General features: G+C 41.7%; 1 protein-coding gene across 4 annotated transcripts in view; it reads left to right on the top strand.

Annotated features, from left to right (window-relative positions):
* The window catches only part of FAT1 (FAT atypical cadherin 1), a 122391-nt gene that overhangs the window by 81298 nt on the left and 14258 nt on the right, over positions 1-26835 (top strand). For all 4 annotated transcript variants that reach the window (XM_082863992.1, XM_082863993.1, XM_082863994.1 and 1 more), the window contains exons 8-19: positions 4338-4613; positions 4741-4951; positions 10624-14691; positions 15231-15427; positions 17918-18071; positions 18872-19105; positions 20182-20571; positions 21830-22044; positions 22305-22442; positions 24666-24809; positions 25339-25536; positions 25954-26755. In XM_082863992.1, the coding sequence (XP_082720118.1) occupies positions 4338-4613; positions 4741-4951; positions 10624-14691; positions 15231-15427; positions 17918-18071; positions 18872-19105; positions 20182-20571; positions 21830-22044; positions 22305-22442; positions 24666-24809; positions 25339-25536; positions 25954-26755 (7027 nt within the window). The remainder of the gene's footprint in view (positions 1-4337; positions 4614-4740; positions 4952-10623; positions 14692-15230; positions 15428-17917; positions 18072-18871; positions 19106-20181; positions 20572-21829; positions 22045-22304; positions 22443-24665; positions 24810-25338; positions 25537-25953; positions 26756-26835) is intronic.

Here is a 26835-nt window from a genome sequence, read left to right as displayed (position 1 = left end):
TTTGAATGTAATTAACCAGTTTTGAAAACTTTGAAAGAAGACTTAAAAAAAAAACACCTTATGCCATCAAAATCTTTTATTTTTACGCTCATTTTGAATTGTACTAGTATAAAGTATATCACTGTCAAGGATGACTTGTCCAAGTCATTTGCATTAAAACTGGTTAAAGTGATTATCTTTTAAAACACTTTTTTGGGTTTTTTCCCCCCCTTGACTACCTTAGGCTGTGTAAAATAACTGATAAAACTGTTCTATTCCTTTAAATATCTTTATTCCTATCTGATGATTAAGACATGGTCCGATTACTGGCATTTCAAATTGAAATGTCAGAACTCTATAAATTACATTTAAGTTCTGTTCTTTCTTATCAGTTTCTCTGATTCACAGTGGGGGCTGTTTGAGAACTTCTTAAGTACTTGCTGTGTGCCAGGTATTGTTCTAGAAGCTGAGTAGTAGGAAACAAAATCCTGCCCTCTTGGAGTTTACATTACAATGATAAAGCCAAAGCCTTGTGTTTAATGTGCTGTGTGTGAAAAGTAAAAGGAAGAAATTAAATGTTAGAGGATAAAATGCTTCTGAATTCCAATTTCCTATCTTTAGATTATACTATTTTAAATCTTAAGACAGATCATTTACTAAATCATTTAGTTGCATTGAAGAATAAAAATTAGTCTGTGATGTCTTTTCAATTAATAAATGAATAGATAATTTAAAGTCAGTTGTGAAATGACCTTATTTCTTTGTCCAAATGCTTATGATTTTTAATGTATTTAAAATTGATAATATGAATCATGCTTTGGGGTCATTTTGAGGTTGTCATGTAAAAGTACCAGCACAGTATTAAAATTTCAGCCTTGTCAGTAACTGTTCTCATTGTAGAAACTAGACTTTAGAGCATGAAAATGAGAAGAAAGGCATCAAGAATTGTAATAAATTGAACAGGGTAATTCTGAAAGGTTAAAGAGTGTAACTGTATGTAGATCAGTTCAAGTAATTGACTAACCAGAAGTCTAGCAAAGGAAATTTAATAACCAGTAGAAATGACCCTCTGTGCCAAGCCTTCTCATTACTAAAGATGATATATCTACCTGTAGCATTTATCACTTACTACATAACTCACAGTAAGTGTAGTTTTCATTAGTATAGTTAAGAGCTTAGTATGAAATACGGTGACTAAAATTCCCATAAAACCCAGTAAATATATTCTCTCAGGGACACAGAATTTCTTCAATTTCAATGCTTCGGGCATACTTCTGTAACTTATTTTGAGTCATTTTCAGAGGGTCTTGATAATATCCTAGTGAATTGCTGGCAGGGAGAGGTAGAGTATCAGAGAGCGGTTCAGATCCCAGGCTGACCTGTCCAGGTGTGGGTCATTAGGGAACAATGACCAGTAATTAGGTTTTGATTTCCAGTCTGGGGCTGAGAACAGGGAGATAGGAATCTGAGTGGGAGGAGAGCAGCAAATACCAGCTGAAGAGGGACACAGAGATCAGAACCCAGCTGACAAGGCACTGGAACACAGCAGGTAGATTCCTGTTTGTAGGTGAAACTCAGGAACCAACGGAACAGGTTTTGCCGCATCACGGTAGGTAGCAGCAGGTGTCAGATCTGAGGTTTGGAGAGTGTTTTCCGTTAAGCCAGAGAGCATCCTCGCAGAGGGGAGTAGCGGAGGATCGTGCTGTAACTGCCAGTGCTCTGTTGAAGCAGCTTTCCTTGCTTTGTTGTCCTGCTGTTTCCGCTGAGGATGTTGTCCAATATTAAATCACGTCACTTTGCTTTATCTGTTATCTCAAGGTAACTTACCAAATCCAGTTCACATTTTTTTCCCTTTCTTTGAAACAGCTTTGCTTTCCTGTTTTCTTTCAGTTTCTCTGGAACATCAGCATTGCATACTCTGGAGCAGGCCACTTTGTTTGAATCGGGGCTCTGCCTCTTACTCCTATGCATGGGCAGGTGGCTATGACCCTCTGTGCTTCCATTTCTCCTCTGGAAAATGGGCACAGCGACTTTGCCCTCATAGGACAAAGTGAGACGACACTCGGGTGCTGGCCCCTCAAGCCCTCAGGCCTGTCCCCAGTGAGCGCTCCCTGCGTGTTCCCTGTTGCACATCAGCACTGGTTTGGGCTCCTGTCCCCCTGCTTGGCACTGACTCACCTTCCTGTCTCCATTCTCTGTCTCTGCGATTCATCCTGCACTGCCTGCCAACCAGCACGGTCTTCCTGACTGGGAGGAGGACGGAAGGTGATTTGCTCCCATCAGACAGTTCAGAGCACACAGGCCACACAGTTCTCAGCCTCTGCTCGGGAGCCAGGCTCTGCTCTCGGACCCCACCTTCTCCCTGTTCCTTTTCTTTGTCACCCCCGGTTCAGGGTCCTCCTCTGAGGTGTCTGAGAGACAGGATGTTCCCTTCCACCCTCGCCTTCCCATCTCTGACTGAGCTTTTCCTCCTACCCCAGTATACGTTCATCTGCCAACCTAAAACCTGTGCAAGCAGAGCTTGTCTCCTCCTCGAAAGCTTCCTAAATGGCCTGCACCACCTCTGGACTCCTGAAAACGTCCTTGATAACATAGGAAACCTGTATGTACAAGGCATTGCCCAGTGAGGTTGAAAGCTTCAGGGGGCAGGGGTGCTCCATACTTCTTTACACCCTCCTTAAATGCAGCAAGTGCCGAGCATGGACGTGCCTGGGAAATATGTGTCAGTTGAACTGCTTTATCAAAGAGGGTTGTTCTTACTTCAGCTGTTCATATTTAGGTGGGATCAGTTGATCTTGGAGCAGGATTAAACTGTGTTTGCCCAACACTCCTTCCATGAGAAAATAAATTTTAAATGTGTAGTGGAGGGACTTTCCTGGTGGCACAATGGTTGGGAGTCCGCCTGCCAACGCAGGGGACGTGTGTTCGAGCCCTGGTCTGGGAAGATCCCACATGCTGCAGAGCAACTGAGCCTGTGCACCACAACTGCGAAGCCCACGTGCCACAACTGCTGAAGCCCGCACGCCTAGAGCCCGTGCTCTGCAGCAGGGGAGGCCGCTGCAATGAGAAGCCCACGCACCTCAACGGAGACCCAACGCAGACAAAAATTTAAAAAAAAAAAAAAAATTGTGTAGTGGAAATGAATATGTAGTGATTTAATTTATAGAAATTATCTTTATAGCCTTTGCTTCTGGATCATCATTGATGATGTCTTTCAAAGTGAGGCATCTGTAGTTTTAAATGTTTACATAACTTTCACATAAACCCTTTCTGTGGTTTGGTGGATACATTTAGTGTTCATATAGTTTAATGTTACAGATCCACCGCTGAGGTCTCAGTGTTCTAGGAGAACGGTGGTATTGTCTTCATGGAAAGGCCTCTAGTCCGTGTTCTTGGCCCCGTGTGGTTAACACGCCACCCTCCCCCATGCGGTACTAGGACTTTGGCCTCCTGTGCCATTCGGACTAGTGAGGTTTGTTCCATATGAGCTAGTGAAGCTCATGTTTCTTGTTTATAACTGTGACCATCTTTTACAATTGTAGTGATTTCCATTATGCCTTATCCACATGTGTCTTTTCAATCTGAAAATTAATCTTCTTACTGTCAAGTTAAATTTTTTTTTAAATTTAATTTGGGACTGAGTTTTTAAATATCTCCTTTTTTTCCCTTTAAGGTTTTTATTTAATATTTATTTTATGACCTACTTAAGAGAATTCTCTCTCGCGTGTGTTTAAATTGCTTTTAAGAAATAAATGTATTTACTCTCTGTGTAGTTTTGTGATCACAAAACTATAAGGATTTTAAAGCACATTTCTCATTTTCCTTTTTATTCATAATATTGGTAGGGATTTGGAATCTCAAAGATTAGAACAAGAACTTCAGATACTGTGACCATTAAGCAGCACACTCACCTCAGTAGCTTGGTAGTTACAGGTGCAAATCTGATATAGGAAATCAGTCTTCTGTGAATCCTGGTAAAGTAAATTCTTTATCTTTACATGAGCAATCTAGAAATTTCTGTGGAGACCTAAGAGAAATTAAGCCTGCATTTCAGAAAGAAATGTGTGTTACATTTGTGTGTGTGTTACATTTTTCCCTCAAAAATTAGTCTCAGGAATTTAGAAACGTTTTTATTATCTTACTCATATTTATATAGGCAATATGTCAATGAAAAATTTGAAAGATGTTTTTTATTCTGGATTTTGGTTGCTTTTATTTCTCATGTTTGAATTTCATTTTGCTCAAAAATTAGGGTTTTTTTTTTCAGTGTGCATTTGATTTTTTTCCCCTGAATCTTTAAATACTAAAACATCATGATTGGGAATATTATTGTTACGTGAGTAATTTTGTCATCACAGGTATTCATCAAAGTAATAGACACAAATGACCATCGTCCTCAGTTTTCTACATCAAAATATGAAGTTGTTATTCCTGAAGACACAGCACCAGAAACAGAAATTTTGCAAATCAGTGCTGTGGATAAAGATGAGAAAAACAAACTGATCTACACTCTGCAGAGCAGTATCGATCCATTGAGTCTCAAGAAATTTCGCCTTGATCCTGCAACTGGCTCTCTCTATACGGCAGAAAAACTTGATCATGAAGCCATTCAGCAGCATGTTCTCACAGTCATGGTAGGGCTTTCTGCTCATCCTTCTGACACACTGTTTGGTTCCTGCAGGGTTCCATGTGATTGATAGTGATCTTTAATCAATTTTAAGGAAAGCTTTAACAGGATCAATATTATGCTGATTCTTTTAGGTACGAGATCAAGATGTCCCTGTAAAGCGCAACTTTGCCCGGATTGTTGTCAATGTCAGCGACACCAATGACCACGCCCCCTGGTTCACGAGCTCCTCCTACAAAGGGCGGGTTTATGAATCAGCAGCTGTCGGCTCAGTTGTGTTGCAGGTTACAGCTCTGGACAAGGACAAAGGGAAAAATGCTGAAGTGCTGTACTCTATCGAATCAGGTATTTTTGGAGCACTGCTTTTATAACTGCTTTTTTTTTTATAACTGCACTTTTTTTATAGGTTTATAACTTTGCACTTGTTAGAAAGTATGTTTTTTCTAAAATTAGTTCTAGATGTTGAAACATTTCTGTATATCAAAACTGCTTAAATTGATAGCTACCATTTTACATGTTAGGAGAAAGAAAAAAAAATTAACTTTTAATTCATTGGAAAGCAAAGCTAGAGAGTCCTAACTATGTTTGGGTAATGTTCTTGGAGATTCAGAATATTAACATAATTCAAGCCTCTGAGAAGTCCTGCAGTAAAGAAAACTTTATTTGACCAATTCAGGATTTCCAAAATGGTTTTAACCACACAATCGTTTTCCTCCATAAACTATGAAGTACTCTTAGGGTAAGGCTGGCCTAGTGATTTAACATTTTTCTTTTAGTCAGAGCATATCTTCTCTTGGGCAGAGCAGGAAACTCTGTGACAGAGTGCCAACTCATCCAGTTTTAACTGGGTCACGTCTCATAAAGGGTGTCCATGTCTCTTCTACCCCTTCCAGGCTTTGCTTTTCTGCCACTTTCACCCCCATGCATCTTTCACAGTTGCATTTCGTTCATGGAATTGGGTTGGTACAGTAGGTCCCAGGGTTGGGACGAGGGCTTGAAGAAATGTTGAAAAGGCTAAGGGGCTTGCTGGAGTTGGGCGGGAGACAGCAAAGCAGGGAGACCAACTGGAACTGTGGGCCTGGACAGCTCTGGGTGTGATAGGGCAAGAGGTCCAGAGCCTTGCTGGTGATTCCAAGAAGGAGGATCACCAGGAAACGGTGGTGACAAAGTGAAATGTTGTTCTGTTTTCTGTTTGATGCTGCTATTCACTCATTCATTTCTTTATTCCGTGGACTCTCATTTTATATGCCCGGTGCCCTGCTAGGAGCATTTGTACTTGTGCTTGATAGGTAGGGGTTACCATCGGTCCACAAATGTATGTGCTTGCAAAAGAATTCTGCCCCTGATTGAAACAGGGATCTGCTTTAGAGCATGTGATTTATTCAGTCAGAAATCATCTAGCTTTGGGACTTGCCCGAGTCATGCCAAATACTGTGAGTAAGTGATTAAATATCAAGAAGGCAGCTTCCAGTTTTCCATCTTTCTCAGTGCCATTGTCAGTACAAAGGTTAGACTCTTTCATTCTTTCTCTATAGTGATTTTAGAATATTGAGATCATCCACTTAACTTTTTTTCTGTAAGTCCATACCTCTGCATATTTAGAAATTATGTATCTTTTCTAGGCATTAGAATTGATAGAGGTACAATTAACTGAAGATCATATAATCCAAAGCTGAGCAAATGGAGAGTACTTCTTTGCTTTATCAATGTGTTTTATGTGGTTAAACTATTTTCATCTTAATATATTTGAAGTTTCATTTATTTCCCTGAAAATGACCAAGCTAAGCCATCCCTCACAAATAAGACCTCATATACTGTCTGAGGTTGCAGTGTTAAAATGTGTTATAGTGTAGTTAGTGCCCTGAATAAAACTGATTTTTCCACTGGTTCAGAAATTTAACCATTAAAAAAGCGCATTCCATTTGTACATGCCTGAGCACTTCAGTAAAATAGTTTTCCCCCCTGAGACAAACTTACTGGATTTGTGTAGGAGAAAATGTTAAACTTTCCCTTAGCTTTCACATAGTTTTCAGCAATTGGGCGTTTAAAATATGATTGTTGGTGCCTGACTGAAGGCATGCACATTCTTTAAATGCTTGTAATGACTGATGGGATTAGTAATTCGGTATTCCAAGAATGGAACTGTGTCTCCACTCAAAGAATAGATAATACCAAGGGCCTATTCTGATATAAACTCTGGGCTTCAAAGAAGATAATTGGATAGATTTGGTAATGTAAAAATCATGCTATAAAGGTTACTTTATAGGAAACAACTACCATTAAAATGCAGTAGAATTGTATGTGTGTAAATCTGTTGAATAGTAGGCACTGTAAAATGGTCACACAGCCTTCATTCAACAGTGTATTCATAGTCACCTGCTTCTGACTTGTGTCAGATTGCATTTAATAAAGTTCAAAAGAGTAGTTACAAATTCAGGCTATATTAGCAGCAATTTATGGAGCAAAAGGTTTGGTCTGATGAGGAGTCTTTAGGGAAAAAAGGAAGTAATTAAAGAATATTTTCAGTAATAATTGAGTTAGGGGTTAAGAGACACATCGGTGCCATACTCTGGGCTGTAGCGTTTTATTTATTTTTTTAAAGTAGATGATTGTTAATTCAAAACTGTCATAACCTCTGGAAATAGAAGACACTCCATAAATATACTTATTGATTAGAATTGGTTTTCTTCCCCAAACTTATGTAAAATGTAATTGCAGTTGAAGCTTTACAGAGGTTGCCATTCTGTGGGGCAGTCAGCATCCACGGCATGTCCACCGTGGGAAGAGGCAGGTCCTGCACACAGCTTTCTGACGTGCCCTTTGGGGTGTACATGTGTAATACAGTCATAGCTGACGAGCACACATTTGCATGTTTGTCCAGATAACTGCCTTGTTCATATGGAAAGAACAATTTAAAACTATTTAGAAATAACCAGTATCGCTCCTACAGTGAATGACTAAGGCCCCAACCTAGTACAGACTTCTGTCACTGCCCTATTAGTTTGTTCACAAATGCCATATGTATATTTCAATATTTGGTGAATGTGGCTATTACTAGATCAGACAAGGACACATTCAAGCCACTCAGCAGCCCTCAGTGTTGCCACATAAATATGGTGTTGCTTTCCATCTGCAAATCTGATGGTTTCTGCCGTAGCATATGTATTGATACAGGTAGGATCCATATACTGATTAACTAGCTGTGTTCCTGTGTAACCTTCTTGTTATCGTTGACAAGCTCAGAGCTGTCTTTATCAAAGTCGAGATACTGCAAGTAATAAAGAATGTTTTGAATGTCACATTGCTAATAAAAATTTTTTATCAGAGATTTCCAAATAGTCATGACACGTTCCTTTTGCTAATACTTTTAAATGAAGTGCCGCATCTAACAAGTGGTTGTTGGTAGTGATTGAAGTATAGCATAAACGCAGGGAAACAAAACCAAGTAGAAATATAAATATGGTACTTTAATGAATGTATTAATTTTTTTCAAGCTGCTGATCAACCTGCTTGGTATTTAATTTGTTTTCTTTCCATACATGTGTAAAAGTTGTTTCATTCAACAAACATTTGCTGAGTGTCTCCTATGTGTCAGGCATTTTTCTAGGCAGAGATGATAAAATAATGACTCAAACAAGCCATGCTTAAGTGGAGCTTACATCCTAGTGGGAGAACAGATAAGAACAAGTGACAATACGTGCTGTAAAGAAAAAAAAAAAAAAACAGGGTAATGGGACAGAAACAGCCAGGCTGAATGGGGAGGTCAAGGAAGGCCTCACCACCACATTCTCTAAGAAGGAGGCATTTGGGCAAAACCTGAATGAATGAACGCGTGCATGGAGAGGCAGTGAGAATAGCTGGCGGAAGACTGTTCCAGGCAGGGACCCACCAAGCCCAGTGGTTCCGAGATGAGGATGTGCTCACTTGATTGAGGAGCCTTCTCATTGCAGATAAAATCCATTTATTCCTCCATGTGAGGCCTTGTGTATTTGAAGCTTTAAGATTTTCACTGTACAAAGTAAAAGAAATGCATCTAGATGACGGAATATAAAATATGGTAGGTCAGCTACTTTATTAGTACAGACGTAGGGTAGTAAAGAGTGGGGATGAAGACAGTTGTCCAGAGGTTTTCACAGCCCCCCAAGCAGTCAGCCAGTCACAGCTTTGGAAGTGGAGATGATGCAAAGGTAGCTGAGAAAGGACCTTGGAATCCCAATAACCAACTAAAACACAGTGGGGGAGAACTGGGGTCACTGGCGCTCGCAGGTACACACAGGCTGGAAATTAGTGTCTGCGAGGCCTGGCAGAGGCAGCCAGGGTTCGGCTCAGAGCTTCGTGGCCTGGAGACATTCTGGACCTCTGTCCTGTTGCAGGTTGAGGCATGGCCTTGGGGCCGGGACGCAGAGCCAGGCAGACTTAATGAAAACCAGACTGGGTCTGGCCTCAGAAAGAACTATCATGGATTTTTGGAAAATGTATTAAAGGAAGGAAATGAAAGCTGTAGAGGAAGTGTTTACTAGCAGTGATGTGGAGGAAGGAGTGCTTGGTTGAGCCCCTGGTTTGCAAGTCACAGCAAGTAATTCTGGTCTATGAAGGGCCGTGCTCGACTGCAGACCTCGAGGAACACAGAATTTGAGAAGGCAGTTAAGTGGCAAGTGGACTTTGTTTTGGGTAAAGTGTAATAGTTCAAATTTTCCAAGATTTAAAGAAAAGTATATTTTATAAAAGGGATTCTTTTTAATCACTGAATACATCATTTTTATTACTAAGAAACAAGTTATACGTTTTTCCACTATAAATTCCCTCTGATGAAAGAAAGAATTTTTAACTCCTAACAGATGCTACATTTTCAAGATTAAAGGAATTATCAGTAGGCATTCTTTCTTCTTGTTCGAAGTTGTTTTCCCCTGAAATATGTCAAGTAAGCTTTTAAAGACTCAGGCATGGGGAGCTTCATGATCTTCTGCCTCAGCAAGTTCTGCGGCAGCTCCTCAGACTAGATCAATTCAGTTCTATGACTAGAATAAATGATTCTGGACTCTTTGTTTATAAAACAGAAAAGGGATGAAGGGTTCGTGGTTGGATCGAATCTGAGGACCCTCACACTGCCTTGATCTACCCAGAAAGAGAGTAAACTGCAGAACTGTAGTAAACTCCTGGTTTCAGGAAGAGCTCAAGTGGCACAAAACTATGGAATATTGTGGAGTTGCATTTGCAGCTAAATACATGTACATAACGTAGCTGGAAAATGTCTAAAGAAAAGCAAGTAAAACAATCTTAAGAGTTTTCAGCCTCAGCAATATTGACATTTTGCACCAGAAAGTTCTTTGCTGTGGGGCTGTCCTGTGCATTGTAGTATGTTTAGCAGCATCCCTGGCCTCTACTCACTAGAGGTTAGGAGCACCCTCTCCCCACAAGTAGTGGTCACCAAAAAGGGGTCCAGACACGGTTGAATGTCCCTCTGGGTGAAAGCACCTCCAGTTGAGAACCACTCACCTAGAAATTAAATTGACCTGAAAAAATTCAGGGGATATTACTGAAATCTTGGGAAAAAAACCCATAAAGTGGGGCAGAGTACACACAGGCTTACTCATCAAGTCCCCGAATGCATAAAATAAGGGCCAACTCTATTTAAGTTTGTTAAATTTAATTGAAGTCTTCCCTTTTCATAGTGGGTAAGATTCTTGAGAGTTTGCAAGTGATAAATAAATATATTCCAAAGGGGTTTTGAGGGACTCTTGGAGATGATTAACTAAACTCTTTTATGGAAGGATAACCAGATCCTTCCACAACACATTCCTGATTCAACCAGAGAGAGTGACTTTTGGCTTTAGGTACAGAGTGATATTACTTCTGTTTCTTTTCGTAATCTATAGACAAAACAGAAAAGTTTGCCCTTAGAGTAGATAAAAATGAAACAAATCGAAAAAATGAGACAAATTGAATAAAACAAGTTCCATTCGAATATTGATAGGTCCTTGTATTTTTCTCTAACATGCTTTTTTCTCTCCTCCCAGGAAACATTGGAAATTCTTTTACAATTGATCCCATCTTGGGCTCTATAAAAACTGCCAAAGAATTAGATCGAAGTAACCAAGTGGAATATGACTTAATGGTAAAAGCTATAGATAAAGGCAACCCACCAATGAGTGAAATCACTTCTGTGTGTATCTTTGTCACCATCGCTGACAACGCCTCTCCCAAGTTTACATCAAAAGAGTATTCTGTTGAAATTAGTGAAACTATCAGCATTGGGAGTTTCGTCGGAATGGTTACAGCCCATAGTCAGTCATCCGTGGTATATGAAATAAAAGATGGAAATATAGCTGATGCCTTTGATATTAATCCACATTCCGGAAGTATCATCACTCAGAAAGCTTTGGATTTTGAAACTTTGCCCATTTATACATTGACAATACAGGGAACTAACATGGCTGGTTTGTCTACGAATACAACCATTCTAGTGCATCTGCAGGATGAAAATGACAACTTGCCAGTTTTTACGCAGGCAGAATATACGGGGCTCATTAGCGAATCAGCTTCAATTCACAGTGTGGTCCTAACAGACAGGAATGTCCCATTAGTTATTCGAGCCACTGATGCTGATAAAGAATCAAATGCTTTGCTTGTTTATCACATTGTTGAACCAGCTATACACAAATATTTTACTGTTGATTCCAGCACTGGTGCTATTCACACAGTACTAAGTTTGGACTATGAACAAACAAGTACTTTTCACTTCACTGTACAAGTTCATGACATGGGAACACCATGTTTATTTGCTGAATATGCAGCCAACGTGACTATCCATGTTATTGACATTAATGACTGCCCTCCTGTGTTCTCCACATCATTGTATGAAGCATCTCTTTTGTTGCCAACATACAAAGGAGTCAAGGTCATTACAGTAAATGCTACAGATGCTGATTCAAGCGCACTGTCACAGTTAATGTACTCCATCACCGAAGGCAACATCGGGGAGAAGTTCTTAATGGACCACAAGACTGGTACTATAACTGTACAAAACACAACTCAGTTGAGGAGCCGCTATGAGTTAACTGTCAGGGCCTCTGATGGCAGATTTGCAAGCTTAACCTCTGTGAAAATTAACGTGAAAGAAAGCAAAGAAAGTCAGCTGAAGTTTACCCAAGATTTCTACTCTGTGGTAGTGAAAGAGAATTCTACTGAAGCCAGAAGATTAGCTGTCATAACTGCTATCGGGAATCCAATCAACGAGCCCCTGTTTTATCACATCCTCAACCCAGATCGCAGATTCAAAATCAGCCGCACGTCCGGAGTTCTGTCAACCACTGGCATACCGTTTGATCGTGAACAGCAGGAGACCTTTGATGTGGTAGTGGAAGTGACACAAGAACGCAAGCCTTCAGCGGTGGCCCGTGTCATTGTAAAGGTCATCGTCGAAGACCAGAATGATAATGCACCGGTGTTTGTCAACCTGCCTTACTACGCCGTCGTTAAAGTGGATACCGCCGTGGGCCATGTTATTCGCTACGTGACAGCCATCGACAGAGACGGCGGCAGGAACGGGGAAGTGCACTACTACCTCAAGGAGCACCACGAACACTTCCAAATTGGAGCCTCGGGGGAAATTTCACTGAAAAAACAGTTTGAACCTGACACCTTAAATAAAGAATATCTTGTCACAGTGGTTGCGAAAGATGGAGGAAACCCAGCTTTTTCGGCTGAAGTCATGGTTCCCATCACCGTTATGAACAAAGCCATGCCTGTGTTTGAAAAGCCTTTCTACAGCGCCGAGATTCCAGAGAACGTCCAGATGCACAGCCCCGTTGTCCACGTACAAGCCAACAGTCCAGAGGGCTTGAAAGTGTTCTATAGCATCACAGATGGCGATCCTTTCAGCCAGTTTACTATTAACTTCAACACCGGAGTTATCAATGTCATAGCGCCTCTGGACTTTGAGTCCCACCCAGCATATAAACTGAGCATCCGAGCGACTGACTCCTTGACCGGTGCTCACGCTGAGGTCTTTGTGGACGTAATCGTGGAAGACGTCAATGACAACCCTCCCATGTTTGCCCAGCAGTCCTATGCCACCACCCTGTCCGAGGCATCTGTAATTGGCACATCCGTGGTTCAAGTCAGAGCAACAGATTCTGACTCAGAACCAAACAGAGGGATTTCATACCATATGTTTGGGAATCATAGCAAGAGTCATGATCATTTTCACATAGACAGCAGCACTGGCCTCATTTCCCTGGTTAGGACTTTGGATTTTGAGCAGTTCCAGCAGCACAAGATTTTTGTAAGGGCTGTTGATGGCGGCATGCCTCCTCTGAGCAGCGAAGTGGTTGTCACAGTGGATGTCACCGACCTCAACGATCACCCACCACTATTTGACCAACAGATTTATGAAGCCAGAATTAGCGAGCACGCTGCCCATGGGCATTTTGTGACCTGTGTCAAAGCCTATGATGCGGACAGTTCAGACATAGACAAGTTGGAATATTCCATTCTGTCTGGCAATGATCATAAGAATTTTGTCATTGACAGCAGGACGGGGATCGTCACGCTCTCCAACCTGCGCCGGCACGCCCTGAAGCCATCGTACACCCTTCAGGTTTCTGTGTCTGACGGAGTTTTTAGGAGTTCAGCTCAGGTTCATGTGAGCGTGATTGGAGGCAATTTGCACAGTCCCATTTTTCTTCAGAACGAATATGAAGTGGAGCTTGCTGAAAATGCTCCCTTGCACACCCTGGTGACCGAGGTTAAAGCAACTGATGGGGATTCGGGTATTTACGGTCACGTTACCTACCATATTGTAAATGACTTTGCCAAAGACAGGTTTTACACAAATGAGAGAGGACAGATCTTTACTTTAGAAAAACTTGATCGAGAAACCCCAGTGGAAAAAGTAATCCCAGTTCGTTTCATGGCCAAGGACACTGGTGGAAAAGTTGCTTTCTGCACCATTAACGTCATCCTTACAGATGACAACGATAATGCGCCACAGTTTCGAGCAACCAAGTTTGAGGTGAATGTTGGATCCAGTTCTCCCAAAGGGACGTCGGTCATCAAAGTCCTTGCCAGTGACGCTGATGAGGGATCCAATGCCGACATCACCTATGCCATTGAAGCAGATTCTGAAGGCGTTAAAGAGAATTTGGAAATTAACAGACTGTCTGGCATAATAACTACAAAAGAAAGCTTAATTGGCTTAGAAAACGAGGTCTTCACTTTCTTTGTCAGAGCTGTGGATAATGGGTCTCCACCCAAAGAATCTGTTGTTCCCGTCTATGTTAAAGTACTTCCACCAGAAATGCGGCTTCCAAGGTTTTCAGAACCATTTTACACCTATACAGTTTCGGAAGACGTTCCTATTGGAACAGAAATAGATCTCATTCGAGCAGAGCATAGCGAGACTGTCCTTTACAGCCTAGTCAAAGGGAATACTCCAGAGAGCAACAGAGATGAGTTCTTTGTGATCGACAGACAGAGTGGGAGACTGAAACTGGAGAAGGGTCTGGACCATGAGACAACTAAGTGGTACCAGTTTTCCGTACTTGCCAGGTGCACTCACGATGACTATGAGGTGGTGACTTCTGTAGATGTTAGTATCCAAGTGAAAGATGCAAATGATAACAGCCCTGTCTTGGAGTCTAGTCCATATGAGGCATTTACTGTTGAAAACCTGCCAGGGGGAAGCAGAGTCATCCAGATCAGGGCGTCTGATCTAGATTCAGGAACCAATGGCCAAGTTATGTATAGTCTAGATCAGTCACAAAGTGTAGAAGTCATCGAATCTTTCACCATTAACATGGAAACAGGATGGATTACAACCCTAAAGGAACTTGACCACGAAGAGAGAGACAGTTATCAGATTAAGGTGGTTGCATCAGATCATGGTGAAAAGGTTCAGCTCTCCTCCACAGCCATTGTGGATGTTACTGTCACCGATGTCAACGATAGTCCCCCACGGTTCACGGCAGAGATTTATAAAGGGACTGTGAGTGAAGATGATCCACCAGGGGGCGTAATTGCCATCCTGAGTACCACGGATGCTGATTCTGAAGAGATCAACAGACAAGTTACATATTACATAACAGGTAACGTGTTTAAAGTGAATGGTTTAATTTAAAATTAAGTTGTATTAGAAGTATAAATTCTGAGATATGTATTTTATGGAAATTGAGAGTTGAAGGGACGATTTTAGTATATCTAAAATAAGTAGAAATAACATCTGTTAAGCTATGTTTCAAGTTCTTTGCCTGAGCAAAGCCAGTAGTTGTTTCATTAGGCTGATTTTGATGATTCATTCTGTTGATCTTTATACACTGTATAAAAAAGATATTATAATTTTAAAAATCTATAGTTTCAGTATAGGCTAAAATGTTTACTGATCGTCTTGAAATTTTATTTGGCTTAATGCTGCATTTAAATACACATTTTAGTGCTGCTTTCTTTGTTGTTTGGGTTTTTTGAGGGTTTTGGGTGGGAGGGGTTAGTGAATGGGAAAGCTAATAAAATAAATTTAAGTGCAATTACTTTCTTTAAAACTTAATTCTTTTGAATCATAATATTATATATCTTTTGTACAATTTATTTCAACAAATTTGACTGTCATCTCCTTCCATTGATTTAATAGGAGGGGATCCTTTGGGGCAGTTTGCTATTGAAAATATACAGAATGAATGGAAGGTCTACGTGAAGAAACCTCTAGATAGGGAAAAAAGGGACAATTATCTTCTGACTATCACAGCAACTGATGGGACCTTCTCATCAAAAGCTATAGTTGAAGTCAAAGTCCTTGATGCAAACGACAACAGTCCCATTTGTGAAAAGGTAGGATGCTCTTTAAGTCTATATATTATGAATTCAGATTTCTTTCTTAAACCTTTCAGAAGGACTGTCACGTGGTGCTGTAGAGTAATTCAAATGTGTTTCATGTTGTAATCTCTTAATGTTTAAGTCGAGGTGAGGGTTAAATGGAGCAAGAGTTGCATTAGCTTCAGAACTACTTTTGGGGGATGCTAAATAGCTTAAAAACCTAGTTCAAAATACTGCGAATTGCTGACAGGATTACAGTTGTATATAAGCATTGCTCTGTTATGTTTTCATGAAAAGATTCCCTTCATTTGGGGGTGAGGTAGCTCTGTTCTGCACCAAGAGACCGTATTTTGGGCCCTTGCTCTTGTACACGCTAGAGGAACCCAGAGGTGAAGCGTGTGGCTTCTGCCCCTGTGGAGCCCACTGTTTAACATGAGGACAAAATGCACACCAAGGAAGAGCTGCGCCACCTGAGGTTGCTCAGTGAGGGCGGGAGTTGTCCCCGGAACTGGAGGATGAGGAAAAGCTCAGCCTTTGGGAGGTGGTGATGAGATCACCAAGAGTGGAAACGGAAGGGCATTGGGGCCGGAGGGTAAACTGGGTGAGAGGGGCTATGGAGGGCGTTCCAGGGAGCTGGGACTCCACGAATCCTTCCTTACGTGAAAGGTGGAGATGGCGTACTCCAGGAGTTCCTGAGAGAAGCTGAGTCTGGTAGCATTGTTTCCATTTAGGTGAGGAAGTGTGAAAGTGGGGATAACAGGCAGTGGACTGAGGCACAGGGAACGGAACGATGAAAGATGCTGTAACGGGAAAACCAGTGGCACTTGGTCCTGCCTGGCCGTGACATCGCGACAAGCATGTTAGTTAACTCAAGGTTGACTTTAGGTTTCCTACAGGAGTGTTTGGGAGAAAGACCACAGATGAGCCTGGAGCGGGAATTGGTTTTAGAGGAAGCATGCTGAATTCCACTTCAGATTTGTTGAGTTTAAGATCACGGGACGTTCAGTTGAATGTGTTTTTATAGTCGTTTAGAGTTAGCGAGATGGAGGATGGGTGTGTGAACTTGGCAGCTTGGGTGGATAACTGCTGACTGCATTCTCTTGAGAGGATAATAGCAAGGAGGGAAAGAGTAGAGACAGGTATCCCCCTAGAGACAAAGAAGGCGGAAGGAAGAGAGCGCAGATACCAGCACAGTGTAGTTGAGAGCAAAGGAGGGGAGAACTTTTAGGAGGCGGGATGGCCAGCAGAGGTGTGACAGAGATAAAAAGCGGACTGAGTGAAACAGACCATTGGGTTCTGTGACTGGCTTGGAGATGGTGGTCCCAGTGCGGTGATGTGGGTGGACGCCTGGTTTCAGGAGATTAAAGGGTGTGTGCTAACAAGGAGATAGATCTGGCCAGTGATGAAAGTTGGGAGTAAAAAGAAGGAAGAAGAGTGTGGTAGGTAAAGGGAAGGCTGGGTCAGGGAGCAGGTGACTTGGAAGGGGGCGGGGAGGTGGAGAGCGCTGCAGTGGGCATGAGCTGTGTGTAGCTGGACGGGCAGAGGGGCAGAGCTCTCCGGGAAATGGATACGAATAATTCAGCTGGGGGGAGAGCGGGACTTCTGAGGGGTGAGGAGTTCATTCCAATCCATGGTTTTGGTGACAGTGGTTTATGGAAGAGGATTCTGTGTGTGCATGCGTGTGTATGTATCTTATAGAAACTAAATGTGTGTGTTTTGCTGTTTTTCAACACTTTTCCTTGCACCTTTGGTATTAATTAGGACACTAGATCATTTGGAATCATCAGTATTACAAAATATCCTGTTTCATGAGCCATAGTTCACCTAAAATTGAGCTCATGTTAAGAAAATAAATTTAACAACGTCTTATCTGTTTGTCTTATGTTTTGGTTTACGACATGGGTTTCTAAATATTTGGAACTGGAAAACAACCGTTCACAGTGTTTGACAATCAGGTCAGATTTGAAGAGAGACGGGGTGGAGCAGGGCAGAAGAGAGCCCTGGCCTGAGCATCACTTGCCCCCCTCCCAGGAGGCCTTGGATAACCTTTGTTTTCTCCCGTGTCATGAGGCTCACTTCTCTCCCAAATGCAGTTACTTGGTGGTGTTTTAACAGTGATTGCAAACAAATTCCTGTGTTGGAAATTAGACGTAATGTATCAGGCTTGTATTCTCTCTAATTTTTAGGTAAAAATGGAGTGTTATGTGTATTTTCTCATAAGAATTTAAATTAAATATGAAACCAAATCAAAGACAAAGTATTCAGAATTCTGTAGGTTAAATGTCAGGTCAGACTCTTTCAGCGTATGGAGTTGTTAACTGTTATATGAATCATCTCTGTTTTAAATGTTTTGTAAGAAAAATAGTTTTGAAAGCTCCTTGGATTTTAGTTTTAGTCATTTCCCATGTGTTCTGTGACCAAAGTTAAATGATTTCTGTTACTCCCTTGGCAGTCATGTTACCTTTTAATGTTTTATGTTAACAGTATTGTTTAAAATCTTTGTAGACTTTATATTCCGACACGATTCCAGAAGATGCCTTTCCTGGGAAATTGATCATGCAGGTCTCTGCTACAGATGCAGATATCCGTTCCAATGCTGAAATTACTTACACATTATTTGGTCCAGGTGCAGAAAAATTCAAACTAAATCCAGACACAGGTAAAGGTAGAGTTTGGGGCAAAACTAATTGTGTTCCAGCAAAGTCACGCGTGGGTGGTTTTGGATCACACGGAAAATTTGAAATGACAGTTTGTTCTTGTAAAATTTACTCTCCTGCTACAAAAATGGCATCTTTTAGAAATGCAAACAGCAATTCAATGTGTAAAATTTGGGGTGAGATAAAAAACAGCAACAATCACCTACTTGAACCGAGGATTTAAAATTTATGTTTTTTTATATCACCTTTTAAAAAAAAAAAACTCAGAAGTTAAAGTATATCTCAAACTTTCTGCTTTATCCATTTTACATATAGTTTGTTTTCTTGAATTTGTGACCATAAATTTATAATATAGTGTATTCATTAAAATGATGAGTGGTGTTTTACTTTAAACCTCTAGGACTTTCTCTTTCAATTTGTATTTTGTTAAAATTGGGGGTCAAGTAACAGTTTTCTATTAAGCTCCCCCCAGATTAATGATAAACATGTGAATCTAATTTTTGAGTCAATTTAAAAATGTTTTCAATTTGGTAAATTGGCAGCTCTTTTGCTTTTGGGCATCGCATATAATGCGAGGGGTCCTGACCTGGAGAGCTTTAAGGCTTAGAGCTAGCACCTGGCAGGGTTTGAAACCCTCCAGCTCTGAGGGCTCCCACAGCTGCTGACTCTGTCACTAATAAAATTATTCTCCAGAGGAAGGCTGTTATTCAGATTTTCTCAATGTAAGAGAAAAGGGGAAGAAAGGTGTGCTCTTGCAGTCACATCTTGAATTTCAAGTGAGCCCATTTATTTTTGTTTTTAGGTGAACTGAAAACATTAGCCCCCCTTGATCGCGAGGACCAGGCAACCTATAATCTGCTGGTCAAGGCCACGGATGGAGGGGGAAGATTCTGTCAAGCTGATATTGTGCTCACGGTAGAGGATGTGAATGATAACGCCCCCGAATTCTCTGCTGATCCTTACACCATCACCGTGTTTGAAAACACAGAGCCTGGCACGCTCCTGACAAGGGTACAGGCCACGGATGTGGATGCAGGTATCGCCCAAGTGATGCTTTTGCCTTCAAACTATGCACTGTTACCTGAGGAGGAGCCTATTGTAGAGCACTGTTCCACATTCAGCCCCTCTGATGACCCCTACCTCATGCATGTTGAATAACTCACCATTGTCATGCTACCGTTAAAAATCGTGTTAGCATTAAAAATGGAATGAAATCTTCAGAATAATAAACTCTTTTTTTTTTTTTTTTTGCGATACGCGGGCGTTTCACTGATGTGGCCTCTCCCGTTGTGGAGCGCAGGCCCAGCGGCCATGGCTCATGGGCCCAGCCGCTCCGCGGCATGTGGGATCCTCCCGGACCGAGGCATGAACCCGTGTCCCCTGCATTGGCAGGCGGACCCTCAACCACTGTGCCACCAGGGAAGCCCAATGAACTCATTTTTAATGAATATTTGAAGTCTCAAAATTGTGCCCAGTGAACTTACTGTTGTAAAGTATCTGTGGTACCCCTAAAATTCTGCTTAGTGATGAGATAAACTGATCTTTATGTCCCATTGAATTAATTAGTGAAGTGTTATTTTTTTTGAATAAAGCATTAGTGACAAAGAGATTTAGTATCATAGGAACATAACAGAAGAAAACGATATATTGTTACAGTTTTACAGACCTTTCCAATTTTTTATAGAGAAAATAAGACTCTAAGGTATATATTATATATTCATAGCATTTTGATAGCAGAGAATAAAAATAACTTCTTCAGTCATGCTAACACTGAAGAATCAGAAGAATACCAAAAATGTTACTTTTCAAATAAATTTTTGTTACTGAAGCTAAATAACAAATAGGCTTTATTTTTAAAGATCTGCTGGCTGTTAGAGCATAAGTTCCTGTATAACGTAGTCTGAAAAAGCCAGATGACTATGAAATTATATTTGTTTTAACTCAACAAATTGCTCATTTTAAAGTTTACATTTTTAAGGTCATAGTCATAAGAATTTTAAAATAATGTATATTGGCATTTTCCCTTTTTCATATGTATGCTGGATTTAAAAAAAATAATTTGTTTACGTTTCTTGAAATAAAACATTCTGACGTGATGTCATGTCTTGACAGGACTGAATCGGAAGGTATCCTACTCACTGATTAACTCTGCTGATGGACAGTTCTCCATTAATGAATTATCTGGAATCATTCAGTTAGAAAAGCCTTTGGATAGAGAACTACAGGCAGTATACACTCTAACTTTGAAAGCTGTAGATCATGGTTTGCCAAGAAGGTTGACAGCTACCGGCACTGTTGTTGTATCCGTTTTGGATATAAATGACAACCCACCCGTGTTTGAATACCGTGAATATGGTGCCACAGTGTCTGAGGATGTTCTCATTGGAACAGAAGTTCTTCAAGTGTATGCAGCAAGTAGGGACATTGAAGCAAATGCAGAAATCACCTACTCGATAATAAGTGGAAACGAACATGGGAAATTCAGCATAGATTCTAAAACAGGTAACCTACCATGCAAACGAGAGGAAGCCCTTTATTCTGCAAAAAACGGCTAGATTGCTCAGCACTTCACCTAGTACAAAAACAGGTCATACATTGTCAATAGATACTCTAAAAGAGAAGACCCAAGTTTTCTTTGTGTTATCATAAGTGGGATTCAGAGTGGTTTAGAAGACTTTAAACTATAGTTCTACATAATAAAATACATTTCTGGCTTATCCATTATAACTATAAGCAAATTAAATAGAAAATTAAAGCATCATACTCTAGTAATTTAGTAAAGATATAAGGTGTCATAAATCAGTAAAGGTATAGAATTGAAGATGGTAGAAGATTTTGCAGAACGACTCCTTTTTATGGCCCACGTGGATCTCATGTGAAGTAGCTTCCCAGGTGAAACAGCAGTTTCGACCTCTTTGATCTTAGTTTCAGTAGGGGACATCTGATAATTCATTAAATTGATCTCTTCATTACGCTAGTTATAGACAACCGTCGAAGTACTTGGACCGAGTCACTTACTGAGTGACCGCCAACAAGGTCAGAAGTCATTGGCGCTATTGACTCTGGCTGCATAAATACTTTTTGTAGTCTTGTTAATCTGTCATCTAAAATAGCTGTAAGTAAATTGCTCTGTAAAAAATTGCTCCATTCCAACTGTGTTTAATTGTATGTGGCTTTCAGCTGAAGGGTAGGTGTGTGATGATGCTGGTTTAAAGTGTGTTTGTAGCACATATCATAAAATTGGTATTTTTAGGGCTCTTTATGTAGGGTAGACTATAAGGAAGTGGAAAGACGTTAAAGGGATTATTAAATCAAAAAGGGATTTTTAAAAAATGACGGGATATAAATAGTTATTCTGGAGATTTTTTAAAAGGATGTACATTTCTGTAAAAGAGAAAGTATGAGAAGGAAAAGGAAATGGAAAGCCAAAGAACAGAATTTTTGTGTTTTCTATTTCATTAAAGTCTGTAGTAAACTATCATTGAAAAGAGATAAGAAATGTTATCATTTTTATAGCAGGGAGACATAAGGAGTACTGACTAGGAAAGCAATTCACATATCACAAAGAGTATCAGGAAAGTAATTAAGAGAAATAAATAAGGTTCCAAGGATGGGCAAATTCATGTTTTAATTGTTGAATTAAGAAATTAGAAACCATACATAAATGGTAAGTAAACTATTGAACTGAAAATTTTAGTCATAGGGGGAGAATGTGGTGGCATTTTAAAGCACTGGAAAGTAATTTTGATTTTCTGTTCAGGGGCCATATTTATCATTGAGAATCTGGACTATGAAAGCTCTCATGAGTATTACCTGACGGTAGAAGCCACTGATGGGGGCACACCTTCACTGAGTGATGTTGCCACTGTGAACATCAACGTAACAGACATCAATGACAACACCCCAGTGTTCAGCCAAGACACCTACACGGCAGTGATCAGTGAAGATGCTGTTCTTGAACAGTCTGTCATTACAGTGCGTACCTCTTCCCCTACAGCCTTCTTCTGGGTCTGTGCAAGAACTTTTAGTGAGATTGATCCAGTTTTTGTAGTGGCCTTACTTGAAAATATTGATAATTTGAAGATAGGGAAATGTCTTTTGCTAGCCTCTGTAGTTCCTGACTCTATTATAAGTGATTGCCTTAACACAAACTAGCTGTTGATATCAGACATTTGCTTAGTCGACTTCTGTCCCTCCCTCAACTGTCTCCTAAACCGGAGTGTGATATTTTCTAGGTTATGGCAGATGATGCCGACGGACCTTCAAACAGCCACATCCGCTATTCAATTATAGACGGCAATCAGGGAAGTCCATTTACAATCGACCCTGCCAAGGGAGAAGTGAAAGTGACCAAACTTCTAGACCGGGAAACAGTAAGTGGAAAAATCTGACGTAGATTGTTTACAGATGATCAGATCAGTAGATGGAAGTGCCTTGTGTTCGCCTCTGCCGACATTTTGGGAAGTGTTAAAAGGGTAGAACCAGCCTTGTTCTCAGTAAGTGACAAGCAAGATATAAATACTTGAAAAGCAGTTGTAGTATGAAGATCTCCAGAATATGTGATGTGTTTCATAGTAATGTGAAGGTTGGATAATAAGAGTTTGTATTCAGGACCAAGTTACTGTTGGCACCAGTGTTTTGAGACGCTGCATGGAGCTAGAAGCTGGGTTTTAAATAATAGCAGAGATTCAGGAAAACATCGTGTTGAGAGGAGGGAATTCCCTGTGAGGAGCTGGGGGAACAAGGATAGAGGAAGGAAGAGACGTGGGGTGTCTTTAGGTGATTCTGTTCTGTTGTGTTGGAGTAGAGTGATCGTACAAACAGGTGAGGGAGGAGAGATAGATGAAGAGTTTTAGGAACAGATGACAGGCCACAGACAAAACCAGGATCGTAGGTTCAGGCTGGCACTGCAGGCATTAGGTGGCTACCGATGCTGTGAGCCCAGGTGTAACAGCACAGGAGGTGGTTGCTGAAGACCAGTCCTACAGCAGGTCTAAGTGTTATCCCACAGGTGGGAGGGGCAGTGACAGTTCATCAGTTATGAAACAACAAGAGCCCAAACTGGGAAAGTAGCAATGACGAGACAAGTGCGGAAACTTTGTAGAGGAAAAACTAGGGTCCACGGAGCTCAGCTATGGCCCTCCAGAGAAAGCAGAGGTGGCAGAGGACTCGATGCGTTTCAGTCTTGCTGTGACTGGGTGGTGCCATTAAAGGCGAGTAGGAGGCCACAGGGCGTAAACTCAGCACTGGGAGAGGTGCTTGAACGTGGTTTTCAAGATGCTGATTTGTAGAGGAAAGTGGCGTATTCAAGTAAAATTATTCAGCCAGCATTTAGAGATTTTAGTCAAACTTAAGAGACTTGAAAGCTGGAAATACAGCTATGGTTCATGCCTCTGAAGATGATTATGGAAGTGATCTGAGGTATTGAGATAAAAGTGAGTGAATAAGGAGAGAGGCAAGCCCTCCCTCCCTTCATCCATCCATCCATCCATCCACTTAGTCATGTGCTCTCACAGACAGGAGGGGAGCTGCCTCAGAGGTAATGAAGTGAAGGAGAAGTGAAAGAGCCTTGGTTTGGGGAATTGGAAGGGCATCGATGATAATAAAGACTGCAATTTCAGAAGAGTAGTGGGTAAATCCAAGATTAGAGGAATTTGGGGAGATAGTGCTGAGATATTTCATCAAAGTCCATTCTTTAATTCCTTTTCTGACCTGTTATTTTTGAGCGGGGACTTTCCCAGAGTTTAGGAAGCATGACTGTTATGCTTAGGATTGCAGTACTGCTGGGCAGAACAAAACTTAGTATTTTTGACTGAAACACTTCTCAGATCCTTTAGTGTACTCATGTCCACTGGGAGATGGCAAAAGAGAGTCTCCCAAGCTGCGTCGTCCTCTTTTTGTTGGAGCGTCTTTCAGGACTGACACTCTGCAGCACGTCCTCTGGGGTTAGCCAGCTTCTTGGCCTCTTCACTGCTCATTCTGGAAGAGAGAGCTTTAAAGAAACTGTCCTGGAAGAGAGGCCACCTCACTTAATTCACCTTCTTTTGTAGGAAGTTCCCGAAGAGAGGATCTTGGGAGATTTAGACAGTTGACTACAATCCAAGAGTGACATGGATGCGGGGAGGGTGAGCGGAGTGTTGAGAACGAGTGAGCCCTCGAGGGTGGGAGGCAGCTTGCTGTCTGCCTGCTTCTGGCTCAGAGTCACACTGGGGCCGGAGGGAAAGTTGCCTTCCCCGCCACTAGTAAAGCAACAGCCTTCGACATATGTGACGTTTTCTCTCATCATTTGTATTACTTTTCTGTCTTAATTTCTGTTAATAGATCTGCAGGTTTTCAAAGTTAGAACAGTTTAACGGAACAAGTACGTTTCTGAGAAGCATTGGAGATTCTCATCCCTATTAGTAACTTTTTCTGTCGAGCAGATACATTTTTCAGATCAGTTATTTGTAAGCTAGGGAATTGCCCGCCTGCAGGACACGGGGAATGGCAGGCCCTCGGATCCGCCCCTCCAGTAATCAGAAGTACGCTTCAGGCTGAACCCTGCGCTTGGGCCTTATGGAAATGGACATGATTCTCTTTATCTTTTCCCCGAAAAGATTTCGGGTTACACGCTCACCGTGCAGGCCTCAGACAACGGCAGTCCACCCAGAGTCACCACGACCACTGTGAACATAGACGTGTCTGATGTCAACGACAACGCTCCCGTCTTCTCCAGGGGAAACTACAGCCTGATCATCCAGGTGATCCTGGGCCCAAGCCTCACTGAACGCACCCCTGTTGAAATAAGCTCTTTTCTGGCCTCAGTGATTCGTTTGAAATATCTTCCTTTTCCAAAGACTACTTTTGAGAAAAATGGGAACAGTGACATTACAGGGGTCTCCACCAATACTAAAAGATGAGCATTTCCAAGATGCTGTCATCTCTTCCTGTGCTTTGATTTTTAAGATATTCTCGCTAGCTTGATTATTAACCTTACCTTCTGCCCTTGCGTTTCCTCCTTGCCCCTTACCCTCCCTCCTCCCTGCCACTCCTCCTCCAAACGCCTCCCCCCCTCACCCCTCCCGGCACCCCTCCCTCACTCCCCGCACACCTTTCTCCTCACGTGCCCCCTCCCCTCCAGCCCCCTCCTTCCCATCACCACCACCCCTCCTCTCTCCTCCTTCCAAATGGAGCGGCAGTGTCTCTCTTTTCTGTAAATTTCATATTATAGAAAACGTGCATATGATACGGGGTTTTGTTGAAAGTTGTGTGGTTCTCTTACTCTTGCAGGAAAATAAGCCCGTGGGGTTCAGCGTGCTGCAGCTGTCAGTGACGGACAGGGACTCCTCCCACAATGGCCCTCCCTTCTTCTTCAGCATTGTGAGTGGAAACAAGGAGGGGGCATTTGAAGTCAACCAGCAGGGAGCCCTCCTGACGGCAGCTGCCATAAATAGGAAAGTGAACGATCATTACTTACTGCACATTAAGGTATGGAAGTCTGTCTTTCTGATTTTGTTGTGGACTCATATGGAGAAGAGCTGCTTTGGTGGTTATCTTGTCCTGTGTAAACAGCTTACATTGCATGAGAAGACAAAACTGAATTAGAATTATAGTCTTTTTCTGGTTTTTTAGTCAGACCTTCATTTTTATCCCATGGCACTTCGTCGGGGCTTATTTATTCATTTGGTTACTTTGTCATAGACGTTGGTAGAGCTAAATTTCAACGTAAATTAGTGAAAGGGCTAGAAAGAAGTATTTATCCTGTCCCTTGATAATACTTCTCATGTGGAGAACTAATATCTAACAATTGGTAATATTTTAGAACTTGAACAATGTAAATATATTTTTATTAAGTTGTAAACGACGACATAGATGAAGGTGATTTTTTTTTCCCTTTTCTCGTAGGTGGCAGATAACGGAAAGCCTCAGTTGTCATCTTTGACATACATTGACATCAGAGTCATTGAAGAGAGCATCTATCCTCCTGCAATTTTGCCACTAGAGATTTTCATTACTGCTTTTGGAGAGGAGTACTCAGGTGGTGTCATCGGGAAGATCCACGCGACGGACCAAGACGTGTATGACACGTTAACCTACAGCCTCGATCCCCAAATGGGCAGCCTCTTCTCTGTCTCCAGCACGGGGGGCAAGCTGATAGCCCACAAGAAGCTGGACGTAGGGCAGTACCTCCTCAACGTCAGCGTAACGGATGGGAAATTTACCACCGCGGCTGATGTCACGGTGCACATCAGACAAGTGACACAGGAGATGTTGAACCAGACCGTGGCCGTCCGCTTTGCCAACCTCACCCCGGAAGAGTTCGTTGGTGACTATTGGCGCAACTTCCAGCGAGCTTTGCGGAACATCCTGGGCGTGAGGAGGAGTGACATTCAGATCGTTAGCTTGCAGCCCTCGGAGCCTCATCCGCACCTGGACATCTTGCTTTTTGTAGAGAGATCAGGTGGCGCCCAGGTCTCACCAAAACAACTTCTGCACAAGATTAATTCTTCCGTGACGGATATTGAGGAGATCAGTGGTGTGAGGATACTGGATGTGTTCCAGAAGCTCTGTGCAGGGCTGGATTGCCCCTGGAGATTCTGCGACGAAAAGGTGTCCGTGGATGAAAGTGCGATGTCAACGCATAGCACGGCCAGACTGAGCTTTGTGACCCCGCGCCACCGTAGGACAGCTGTGTGTCTCTGCACAGGTAACACACATACGCACGTGGAAGTAGGCAGTGCAGGTCATTTCATGTACGACCTTTGAAGGCTATACGTTATAAAGATC

This window comes from Leucopleurus acutus, assembly GCF_964270905.1.
Source record: "Leucopleurus acutus genome assembly, chromosome: 21".
Lineage (NCBI taxonomy): Eukaryota > Metazoa > Chordata > Mammalia > Artiodactyla > Delphinidae > Leucopleurus > Leucopleurus acutus.
This window is presented reverse-complemented; position numbering and strand designations above follow the sequence as displayed.